The 12,993-nt window shown below is 37.2% G+C and overlaps 1 protein-coding gene across 3 annotated transcripts in view; it reads right to left on the bottom strand.

Moving 5' to 3' along the window:
• Nucleotides 1-10,669, bottom strand: part of LOC114480087 (neurexin-1-like) — a 577,574-nt gene extending 566,905 nt beyond the window's left edge. Inside the window, exon 1 of one of the 3 annotated variants that reach the window (XM_028473908.1) lies at nucleotides 10,376-10,669. In XM_028473908.1, coding sequence (XP_028329709.1) covers nucleotides 10,376-10,549 — 174 coding nt within the window. In that variant the 5' untranslated portion in view covers nucleotides 10,550-10,669. The remainder of the gene's footprint in view (nucleotides 1-10,375) is intronic. The other 2 variants (XM_028473906.1, XM_028473907.1) reach the window with 2 other exon arrangements.
• Nucleotides 10,670-12,993: the final 2,324 nt, after the last annotated feature.

Raw genomic sequence — 12,993 nt, 5'->3', positions numbered from 1 at the left:
TTTAATCTGTTCAACAATTGTATAATCAAGGAAGAATTGTCTGCTCGCGTGAAACAAGGTGTCATGTTTCATTCCAAAACCAGGCAAAGATTCACTACTAATCGAAAATTGGAAACCTATTACGCTGCTTAACACTGACTACAAAACACTAGCCCAAAATAATGCTATCCCTTTTTCTTGAACCACAGAGTGTCTGTTTTATGTCAGTTATAATCTGACAATATGTCTTACTGTATGGCAACATAGGTGGGAAAAGTGGTGGAAAGTGCTGAAAATGTTTTGAAAGTGGGTCAAATGTGCTGAAAAGGCATTGAAATTTAATGGAGAAGTGGCAGAAATGAGAGTAATGAAGCCAAATTGCATTAAAAGGAGCAAAAGTATGACAAGAAAAAAACATGAAAACAGGTTCAGATATGGCAAGTTCAGTGTAGTTGCAGAAAAGGGGTAAAAATAAACAAATATGGCCTCAAATTGTTCAGAAAATACTATTTCTAGAAGGCATCGGACGACCCCAAGGTTGAGAACCCCTGATGTAGACTAATTGAAATGTACATGACGTGTCAGTAGGTGGCAGTAGCACAAACTAGCTGACGTGGCGTCAATTCTTTAAAGATGTGATTCAGGAGCAGCCAACAATTTCTCTTTTGTCTTCTGAAAACAACAATAACTTGATTTGCAGTCAATGACGTGTGACGTGGCTGTTTGTACGTATAGCTTTAGTGTCGTAATGTAGTCTCTTAACTTGAAGATACAGGCTTTGATATTGGAGAAGCTTCTGTGATTGGGTTTCTACTGATGGACACTGGGTGTACACATTAACTGTGTGATCTAACACTGCTGGGATGGATGGACTTCAGAGCTCTGGATAATGTTTTGCATTGCAGTTTCAGGATTTCTTTTTTTTAATTTTTTTTCATAATTGGTCGTTAAGACCAATGAAGATCACCTCCGTCCTTTAAACTATGAAATATTAATACATAGATTCTGCCTGAAACATTTCCCTGTAATAGATTTTTATGGTGCCAACTTTCTGTATACATTTTCTTTATTTAATTTTCTTTCGTTTGTGTTCCTGTCTGGTTTAATGAGCTCAAGGCAACAAATTAATTTCATAATGCACATTGGATATTTTACGTTTTGAATAAATGGAAATCTATTCTTTTAGTTTTAGTGTCTAATAGTGTTTAGGCGGCTTTAAACTACAGACTATATAATTCATACTGTATATTCAAGTATAAAATACATTTTTTTTTTATCAATTATTAGAAATGTAAAACCACAAAACCTTGTCCCTTGACATGATTATTTACCAAATGAGTTCAGAACCTCTATGTTGACTGAATCTGAGACAATCACAATTTAGTGTTTACGTTTTCCTTTTTTCCCATAGACAGACCAGTGGCGGCTGGTACATTTCTCCGGGGGGGGGGGCTACAACTCCAAAAAAGATATACACCAAAAACAGGGTTTGTGTAGCTTTGAACAAATAAATAAGGAAAATTGCAGTTTCAGAAGTACGTTCAAACAAACCACCATTTATTTCCACAAAACCCATAAACAAGCAAGAACAAATGTAGTTTATACCAGTGGTTATCAACGATTTTTTTGGCTTTTCTCTCATTTCTGAATCTAAGTACCCCCTTAAGTCCAACTACAATATTTTGCTCAGAATACTGTAAAAAAAAAACAATTATAGATCATAATGATGGAATGAATGAATGATGACACACATTTTAATCAGAATCTCATTTTGTAAATAAGTGGAAAGAAACGGTATTTAGTGCCTCATGAATAGGTTTATTTCTATTAATCTGAGAAATTCTGGTATACACAATAGAGTGAGTGAGTGTGTGTCAGGGTTATTATACAGTACTTCTTGAAATTTAGTTTGTTTTGTTTTGTATTTTTTTTTAATTTTGTTTTTCAGATTTTACCTTTTTCTTTTAGTTTTAGTTATTTTAACAAGTAATTAAATACAAACGAGGGTGACAAAGGAAGTGGTAAACAAATATGCATAATTTAAAACCTGACAAAATATAATTTAAGACCAAGTTTTCAAAATAAGACATATTCAAGATTTTGAATCATCCGAGTTTGTTCATGTTTCTTTGCCTTCTCTAAAAAGTGCTTTAAATGGGTCCTACCTGTTTTTGACCATGCTGAGTCAGCAGGTAGGCAGGGAAAACAGAACTATTTAAATTACCTTTCTTTATTTTGCTTCTCCTTCTAATGTCCCACTCCATTGACTCGTATTGACGAGGAGTTTACTGCGCATGCACAACTTTTAATGAGAGTTGACGGTAAAGATTACTGCGCCCCAAGGAGGAAACACATCATCAATCAGACACAGATAAATGAAACAACTTTACACATCATCATTATCCATGTAATATTTATTCTGATTATTTAAATACAGATATAACTATGTTTTGTAGCGTTTTTAATTCATTATTAATAAAAAATATATATAATAATTATCTTTTACTCAAAATAACGTGCTGAGTGGTGGGGCGGCGCCCTAGCACCCTCTATTGGCCAGCTGTCACTGAGTCAGAATAATTACATTTTCTATTAACTCGAATATAAGCTAATATATATCAGATCACAGTGTCCATGATTACAGTTGCTGAATTCATGAGAACAAAAATGTGATTTATTTCAATAAATACATGTCCTGTTTATGAATATGTTTCTGTGACAACCTTAAATAGGTTGTTTGTGTTTGTCTCTGGTGTCTTGTGCGTCTTCTCCCTGCAGGGCCTGATTGAGCATTGCTCTCAGGTGTGAGGGGGCGGAGCTACCTCTATAAATCTGGTGAAGACCATCAGCTCATTAGTTGCCATTCCTGGCTTGAGACTGTAGCCACTTGTTCCCTTTTTCTTGTGTTTTTATAGGTTTGGTTTGCATTAAATAAATAAATCTCTTGCATTTTGTCATGAACCTGATTCAGTTGTAACAAATTTGATTGGTCACCTTTCTTCAGGCTTCTAAACATCTAGTGAGTTTCCAAAAGACAAATAGGTTGTGGCGACTCCCTTAATGAAGGGGTGTCAAATTCACTTTAGTTAAAAAGCCAACTTTGAATCAGTTTGATCACAAGTGGGTCACTGATTTTTAATAGTGAAAACAAGCACTATGGCACCAAAAATATCCAAGCAATAAGTGACATATCAGTCCATGCAGCATCTGTAAATGTTCATAGTTTTGGGACCAATTTTGATTTAGATTGCTGAACATTTGTGCAATAATTCTAGAAATTGAGTTATTTCAACAATTTGAGATAGAAAAATGACTGTCGTGATATAACCATGAGAAAACCGTGAGCCCTGCAAACAGTGAGGAGTTTCATTGAATTTGTGTAGTTCAGAATTTACTACAGGCTAAAATGTGTTGTTGAATCAGATGTGATTATGGAGTTTCAAAGACTCATCTTTGCATAGGTTGTGCTTATGAGGTTGACATTATTTTTCAAATGGGTCAGAAGTGCAAAAACGTGAACTCCTTTTGCCTGTGCTGCTCTGTATATACAGTTTCCTATCTAGAGCCGTCCATTTTCCGTGATTGCATTTGTGTTTGGAAACCCGTTTTTTTCTTTATCTCTTGAGCTGCGTTTCCATAATCTTGCCTGCAAGATGGATTCTCCTGGTGTTCACAACACCAGAATCCATCTTGTGCTGTTTCCGCTTTTGTATTTCCAAACCAAATTGTTTAAAACCAATCATGAGGCAGTGTTGTGGTTTAGGGCGGGATATCCAGGTGTGATGAAGGCAGATTCGCCGAAGCAAAACTGGGGCATGAGCAGTTGCGGGGAGAGGAGGTAGCTGGGCTACCGCTATTCAAAGATATCAAAATAGAAAGATGTCGACGCAGGAGTTTGGTTAAAGTGCCCTTAATTTGCATACTCCTGTTGCAAAAATGGCAAAAGTCACTCAACGACATAATGACCGCAGCATTACTATGCCAAAAGAAAGTTTTCACCAGCAGAGCCTTCTTGTTGTTGTTGTTGTAGCAGCGTCTCTGCGGCGCATGCCAATGATGACATAATTTGTTACCGTGTGATTGGCTAAAACAAATCATGGTGGACAGGCACTTCGCCCAATCAACTTCAAGCATTCTGTTCATGTCCCTCCCTGGTTCCCAAAGAATTCACCAGACACAGACCCAGATCGATGTAGAGAGCTCGAGTTAGAGGGAGGGCTACACATTAATCTGGCTTTTGCCAGATTAGCGTTTCCATTACCCTTGAAAATGCACAAAATTGAAATAGCGCAATAAAAACTGGTAACGCCAACGCCTGAAAAATTCAAATATCACCAAAAATATTTTACGTTTTCATGACATGACGTACATGGCGCAAAGAAGAGGAGATCGAGACATTTCTGAGTGTTATATTTGGACAACAGTATGAGTGTTTGGAAGATCCATCTTCCTGCAGCTAAGTTTCGCGGGATAAAATTTCACGAGAGTTACCAAAATAACCTTCAGTTGACACATGTTCAAAGCGCAATTTTACTTTGAACTTCTAAAAATTGTTGGTTTTATTTTTGCGAAAAACTGTAATGGAACCACAGCTAATGATTTTCTCTGTCATTTTTACTTTCTCGGAAGCTTGGAAAGACCAAATTCAACGCTTGGGCCTTGAGTTTGACACGTGCCCTCATGAGTCACTTCTTGTTGAAGATACTTCATCTGCTCTGCACAGCATACATTGGCACTCTGACTTGTTCCGCTTTAACCTCTTGCACATAGAAGAGAACCATTACACGTCTGTATAGTGCCAATGAATAGGTGTTCTACAAGAGGTAAGCCACCATTGATTTGCTAACCATCAGTTAACACAGGGTCAGGGGTTGGTCAATGCCACTGATACCTTCCTCCTGGTGTTTCCCCATAGTGTAAGCTTAGAGAGGTCTTTAACACCAGAGCTGCCTGTTAAGTCAGTTATGAAGATCCAGTGGGAATTCAAGCTGTTACGTGAGCTAACAGAGTGCGCCTTAACCGTGTGATGACGGTGGTAGGGTCAGAGGGAACAATCTTTGATATTTGTCCATTTTCTCTAATATTACACAGAATGCAAAAGTGAAAGATAAAGCTGGTCTTCTTCTGTGGAAAAATGAGGGAGAAACCCTTGATAGGCAGAAAATAGGTCAAATGAGATGAAACTCATCAAAAATGAAATGTATTGCAGAATTCATTATGCAGCGGTCAATATTAAGTGCTCTGCCATTAAGAAATGCTGATTTATGTACATAGTTTAGAGTGTATTAAAAAAATGGAATGAAATTAGTTTGGAGCAGACCAATTCCTAATTCCTATACGCACCGAAGAGAAGATAGAGTGTAATACATTCACCATTTTATAATCTTCACCCAATTATAAATGATAATGTATTTATTCGTTTTTCTGGGTTACGGTTTGGAGCAGAGGTGCAGTTTGGAGTCTTTAGCCAATGTTATTGATCTTTTTGAGATCTTATAATAATGAATACAATAACTATTGTTTCAGTCACACGAAGAGTAGTTATTGTACTACAATGTGGTCACCTGATACTAGACAGGTGATAATCATGTGACTCGATGTAATACTCAGTAATAATAGCAATGCTCACCGCTAACAATGAGCTTTTTTTTTTTTTTTATTCCCAAAAGGGAACTTGCAACTAATGTAGCACATTTTATTTGTTATAATGTTTACAGACAAATGCATAAATAAATGAAATAACCTCCTTGGCAGATAAAATATATTATAAAGCTTCAATGATGGGTCGGTTTTCCTATCACTTCAAAGAGTTAATGCTAATTCTAGCCTTACTTTTACAGTTATTAAAGGGTTTACAGGCAATGAAACAAGACTCTGTTCTCCCTCTGAAAAGCCTAATCCAAACCACTTAACCCTATTATCCTCTAATAATATTAACACATTTTACACTTGGGGTTAATCTGACTTTAGGGATATTTGCCTTCAGAAAAGGATTTTCAGAAAAAATATTGAAGTATTTGTGTAAGGGACTTTGTGGATTTGTTGAATACATTAATAATGCTTTGATAATGAAACCTTGACCTTTTCTCTAGCGCCACCGTCAGGCCATACTTTAAAATTAGATTTAATTTATTTCCAATAGTTTTTATCAAAATCTCAAATTTACTGACACGTCATGATCTCATGATTGTTTAAAAGAGCCAATAGCGGCAAAGTGCAGCATCCTTGGGTCATACGAGGGAAAATGTGCGTGTTTTTCTGTGACATTTTCTTACGCATTCAGTGCACGCTCCGTGCATGATGGCCGGTGAGGAGCGCTTCTAAAACGAGGCGAAAGTGCTGTGGGGAGAAAAAAAAAAAAAAAACACGTTGAAACGTGACACTATAGCTTCGTCCTATTGGTTGAGAAGAAGAAGCCCATCGTCCAATCAAAATTTCACATATAGTATAGTGACCATTTTGTTGCCAGGCAAACAGAGACGGAGAAAGTGAGAGTGAGTTGAGATAATAGCAATTATTACTGTGATTTGACTGTTTAGTGTGTAGCGCGGGAGAATAGTGTAGTGCCTAGTATATTTGTTTTTTTGTTTTATATCAACACAAAGAGGCACAAATAATTCCCCTGTATTTGTGATTCATACTTTTTTTGTAAATAGTTAGAAAATCGACATTGCTTCGATTTCACTGTAAATAGCTATAGATAACTGTTTTTTCATTCATTTGTGTATATATATATATATATTGAAATATATAATTTAGATTTGCTATACAACCAATAAAAATGATTCGTTAAAAATGTTTGTGACTTTTATAGTAAACAAAAAGTCTAACTTTTTCCCACTTGAATTTGAGTTTTTATAGTGGTTTTAGATCCACTGTATTAATACAGTATGCCATATTAAAGAACATACTTCAAAGACACATTTGTGAGGTTCTCCTGAAAAAAAATTAGACCAAACAAGGCAAGGTTTGTGGATTTCCTGATATGAAATATAAAGATAAAATCAAACGCCTTAGGCCCCAGAGTGACCACAAGAGTATGAACCCTATTGGTTGTAGTAAAACAGCTTGGGTGTGCAATTTGTGTTGAGCACATTGACAAAAATATCATCATGATAACGTTATGCTTCATTAGTTATACCCATCAAATTAGGAAAGTCATAAAATACAAAGCAAAAAAATGTAAAGTTAACTATTGTTTTTTGAATGACAAACATTGAATGGGGTCAAATTGACCCCAAGGATATTAAGAGGGTTAATAAATCCCATTAAATCGTAAAGAATTAATGTTCTTGTTTAACTGTAAGTAGTTTTAATTTCCATCAGTGCTACATTAATTATATAATATTCAGTAGGGATGTAACGATTAATCGTAAGGCAGTTAAAAATCGATTCATAGATACCACGGTTCACATCGATGCTCTGAAAATTGAATCGCAGTACTTTTTTAAAACAGCAGAGGGCGCTATATATTATTCCTTCCAGAAGCGGACGTGACGGGCGGAATCTGCTATTATTTTCTTTCTGGCCGCCATTTACTGTTAAACATGTTCATAAATGATTCCTTACCCCTTTAGCACTGAAAGAATATCTGTAATATTACGCGAATATCTGTAAAAGTCACGCTTTTCTATTAGCTCTGTCTGCTAGCATAGCTTCTCTTCTTCACTGGTGGAATAACTGCATGCCAACCGACCACTGGGTTTCCAGCGCCCTCTGCTGGTCTAAACAAATATCTGACGTAAATACAGTAAAATGACTTTTTTTTTTGAAGTCCAATTGTTAAGGCACAAAATCCATTTTCAGTTGCACTTTTAAAAAGAAAAAGAACTATTATGCAGTTTTGAATTGTTTACTATAGAACCAGAATTTAAATTATTAGGTTTCTTCTTCATTTGTATTATTCCTTAATGTATTTCATTCAAGATTTCTTTTTAGTTAAATTGCATCAATTTGCATAGTTCATCAAGGGATTCTTTTAACAATGAAAAATAAAAGGAAATAGTATAGTATTTTCCCCCAAAAAAATACAGGAATATTTTTCAGTCGTTTGTCAACATTCCCATTTTGTAAAATAAATCATGAGAAAATCGTATCATGAACCCAGTATCATGAATCGAATCGTATTGGGAGTTTAGTGAATCGTTACATTCCTAATATTCAGAGAACTGTATTGGAACCAAAATGTGTAAAAAAGTTAAATATGTGGGATTGCAAATAAACACACAGAACTATAGTGATGGGCTTTAGTCTAATGTCCCTGTGTGAGACGTGTAAATTAGAAATTTGTCTAATGATGGTTACATTAGTTGTCCACCATTACACTGTATATTTGAACCTGAAAGTGTGTTTCTGTGTGTATCCTTTGCTGTGCGTGTGACCGTCCGTCCCTATCGTAACGCACGGCAACAGATGCTACTAAAACAAGAAGTTGGAGCATTAGCCAAGCATTTATGCATTCCATCTATAGGATCTATTTGTTTGTTTTGGTGAAATGTGCTCCGTCATCAACAAGTAACGAAGATCTGATAGTATTTGCGCACTTGCTCTAAAGTGACTGAGAATGTTTGTGCAGTCACTTAAAGATGCTGATGCACCATCTTTGTGTTAATGCATTCACATTAGGCGTCTGTGCGTTCAGGCTCTTTGCAATGGCCATTAAATGGCTCTGACAAGCCATTCATTCCAATTACATTTACCCTAAAAATGTGAGGAGCTAAGCACGGCACATGGAAGTGGAATTGATCGTGTACGTGCACTTGGTTGTTGACAACGCAGAGCATCTTTAGTCTGGTTAGTGTTGATTATATATGGTGGAAGGCTCAGGCACCGACTTTAAAATGGATAGCGAGAGAAAGGCAACTGGTGTACTTTGGTTTTCAAAATGAAGGTTGGTAAAGATGTATTTTATATAGGTAGTGTATAGTAAGGTACATCATATGTTCTTGTGTTTTTCAGCTATTGATACTGCACTCAATAAATATTTCATCTTTCCTCCAGTTTTTTAAAATGTAATTTTTCAATGCGGTGAATTGGTTATTGTACCATGTAAGTTTACTTATTATTTCATTACAACAAATGCAAACAAACTGTAGAAAAAAATATTTTTGTATTGCTATTTATATATTTTCAAGTAATGTATTCTATTCTTATTTATATATCTACTTTAATTGCGCTACAGAGAAAACTGCCAGACAAAAAGATATATTTTTTTTTTAATTTATTTATTTTTCTGTTATTTTTTATTTATTTATTTTTTTTTTTTTACTATGTAATGACAATAAATGCAATTTAAACAGAACAAAAAAGCAATTGAAATTTCTAATTAATTGCAAATTTAATGAGCATTCAGCTTTTCCAGCTCTTTTGGAATTTGTATTTTACACAATTGGGGCTAAGAACAATATGTGTACAGACTTCCCTCTCCCCGGCCACTTCCTCCAGCTCTTCCAGGGGGACCCCGAGACGTTCCCAGGCCAGCCGAGAGACATAGTCTCTCCAGCGTGTCCTGGGTCTTCCCTGGGGCCTCCTTCCGGAGGGACGTGCCCTGAACGCCTCACTAGGGAGGCGTCCAGGGGGCATCCTAATTAGGTGCCCGAGCCACCTCATCTGGCTCTTCTTGATGCGGAGGAGCAGCGACTCTACTTTGAGCACCTCCCGAATGACTGAGCTTCTCACCCTATCTCTACCTCACTATCACTATCTCATGATCCCTACATAATGTTTTAGTAAATCGCTAGCTACAATAACCATACTTTTTTGAAGCATTTTGTAAATATAATATGGGAACATCGCTTTCGCCTCGAACATTTAGGATCATATCGTAAGTTAAGCAATCATTAGCTAGCTAGCGTTTGAAGCAAGAGCTGTTGTAGTGTCAGAGAATGCTAAAGGTTGACCTACTATTTCTACAAAGACTCCACAAACATGCCAACTGATGTCACCGAGGACATTTTAAGTAATATCTAATTCATCAATATACAGTTTAGATGCTATCTTCTAGACTCAAAACACTTTTAAGTACCTGGACATTTGAAGCTAGTAAACTATTTGACCCAGCAAACTACTAGCATATTTTGTCTTTTTTGTGATCTTCATTTTCCTGACAATTTTCTTAAGTATTGAGAAACCTACTTTTAAAAAAAGAGATGTTCCAACACTTCATAAGGCCTGAAAACACATTTGCTCTTTGGGAAAATGAGTTTTGAAAATTCATATGTGAATAGCCAGGAGCAGAGTATGAAAATGAGATGAATCCTGAAATAGAGAAAGATTAAAATTAATGTCTTCTCTTGGAGTTTATCCTGGAAATAAAAAAGGACCAAAAAGGCATTTCTTGTTGTCCTTACCTTTGGAGAAAGAACAATATTTAGTGCTGTCCCTAGTGGTGTTTTACCTGGCGCAGGTTGCGGGTGACGCGCACATCGTGCCAGGTGTTGTCATTAAACTTGCTGTTCACCGGCTCCACCAGGGCCTCAAAGGCCCCCGAGCCGAGGTTGATGACCAGCCATACAGCGCCGCTCTTCAGGGAGAGATTGACGTAATCGGCCGACTTGCCGGTGTGCAGCATGAGGCCGTTCCGCTGCAGTGTCCGGAAGGAGAGCGTGATCTCGTCTGTGCTGCTCTGGATGGGCGTCAGGGAAAGGTCGTAGCAGAAGAACTCGTTGCCCTTGAAGGTGGCCACGGACTCCTCCTTAGCTGGAAGAGAAAAGGTGGAGAGGGTTGTCAGATCTCTACCTCAAAATAAGCACTAGGTAATGCAAGTATTCTTTAACACATTGGTTCTCAATCCCCAAAATAAAGGTTCCAGAGACCAGGGACCCCCACTGTAGCTGAAGGTGGTTGAACACAGACATAAACATTGAAGAACAGTCATGTGGAGACAGAGCCATCTATGAGGGAGAATAAAAAGGAGAGCTTTTTGGGGTGCATCCATAAAGTCAGCAAAATGATGGTCCATTGTTCTATGAATCTGTGATAACCACATTTATTCATTTATTTATTTATCTGAATAATATTCACTACCAGGGGTGGACTGGGACAAAAGTTCATCCCTGGCATTTTGTATCCAGACCAGCCCACTACATTATCAGCGACACACGATAGAAACTGTTATAAAGTCAGTGATTCTCAACTTGTGGCTCGCCATGTCTTAATTTGAATTATTATTGCCCCAGAAAACCCTTTTTACCTATTTACATTGGCCAATTTGCAACTTCCTTGGCCCATTTTCACCGTTTTTCATTTTTTTTCCCCTAATAAATAATAATGTTTTGTCCATTTTTGCGAGTTCTTTTTGACACTTTTATCCAATTTTTGTCTTTTCTTTAATTTCGTTGGCCACTTTTCATCCAAATAAGCTAACTTTTGCCCAATGAACACTACTTTGTTTCCTTTTTACCCTACATTTTCGCCCCTTCAATGTCTTGAAAGTGGGAAAAAATGCATTGGAATTTGATGTAGCAGTGGCAGAAATGGGAGTGACGTAGCAAACATGTATTAAAAGGAAAATTGACTCAAAAAGTTCTTAAAGGCATCTAGCGACCCCCCTCCCAGTATCTCATGACCCCATCATTGAGAACCCCTGCGCACACACACCTTGAATAAAAATCACGACAATTATCAATACAGTTTAGAACTGCTGATTGCAAATGAGATGTTCGTTTGTTTAGTTTTCTGATTCGATATTTGTGCAAAATCATTCAAGTGGATAGAAGTCTATATTTCAGGCAGTAATTCACGAGTTTAAACATGCAATTTACAAGATCTTGGAATGGTATGAAATACATTCAGGAGTGGAAGTTTCAAAGTGAACCGTAGGAGTGTTAATAGTGGAAGAGAAACAATGTAAGTGTGTGGGTGAAGAACAAAGTCAGCTGAATGAAGACTCAATTTCAACATTTAATTAAAATCAATGCAGCTTGCGCAAGTGAGAAGCAGAGGAACCCATTGCCAAGTAAAATCAAGAACTAGAGTTGGGAAAGAATTTGACATCCAGGGCAAGGACTGGGTAATCAACAAGGAAGCAAGAGACTGATCATCAAGCTATAAATATGCATCAAGAGCGTATAAGATAACTCTGTGGTTCAAAGGCTCTTATCAATGCTGGAAGAGAAATCCTGCAAATATGCAATGTACCATTAGCATAAAACTAAAGGAGCGCTGGAAGGACGCGCTAAGAGCTTTGTTCACACAGCCAGCAAAAAAAAAAAAAAAAAAAACAGACAGTTTCTAGAAAGGACACATGTCAAACGGTAGCGGGGGGATGACATTGTCAGGAAGTGAACAAACACCTGGAGCTGTCAGAATAAGAGAGGCAGTATTAAGAGTGAGTTTTCCCAGCAGTGACACCTCAAGAGCAGACACCGATGGATGTACGCTACTATTACCTGTTAGCGTCTTTACCACAATCTGGTTTTATTCACTCTTGGGTCAATATTTAATTTTAGTCTCCTGATGAGTTTAGTACAGAAGTGTCAAACTCATTTTAGGTCAGGGGCCAAATACGGACCAGTTTGACCTTAAAGCTGCTATGCGGAATTTCTGAGAAACGTTGCGATGTCCCGCCCTAAACTGCCTCTACTTCATCCACTGCCTCTGCCAATCTACCAGAAGCCACGCCTCTACTTTTTCTTTATGGGCATCACGGAACATAACGAGGTCACATTGATATAGATCTATGGGTGAGGTAAAAGCCAAAATCATATTTATGTTTGCTGTTGTGATGCGCGGCCTTGTTTTCCGTGCACAGTTCCGCATTCACTTTAATTGACAGTCTCAAAAACAGGAAGTCGAAGCCTATTGGCTCGGCGATCGTTTCCATTTGTATAGGGGTCTAAAGGACAAAGGCGGGACTTATATACATTAATGTATATGAATGACCACCAGCAGTAGACCATAGTAAAAGGTTTTTTTTTCGCATTTCAAAAGATTCATTCACAAACATAGATTTCTCAGAAACTCCGGATATCGGCTTTAAGTGGGCAACATATTTGAGGTTTGAAAAAGAGCTAT

Source organism: Gouania willdenowi, chromosome 18 (assembly GCF_900634775.1).
Source record: "Gouania willdenowi chromosome 18, fGouWil2.1, whole genome shotgun sequence".
Taxonomy (NCBI): Eukaryota; Metazoa; Chordata; class Actinopteri; order Blenniiformes; family Gobiesocidae; genus Gouania; species Gouania willdenowi.
This window is presented reverse-complemented; position numbering and strand designations above follow the sequence as displayed.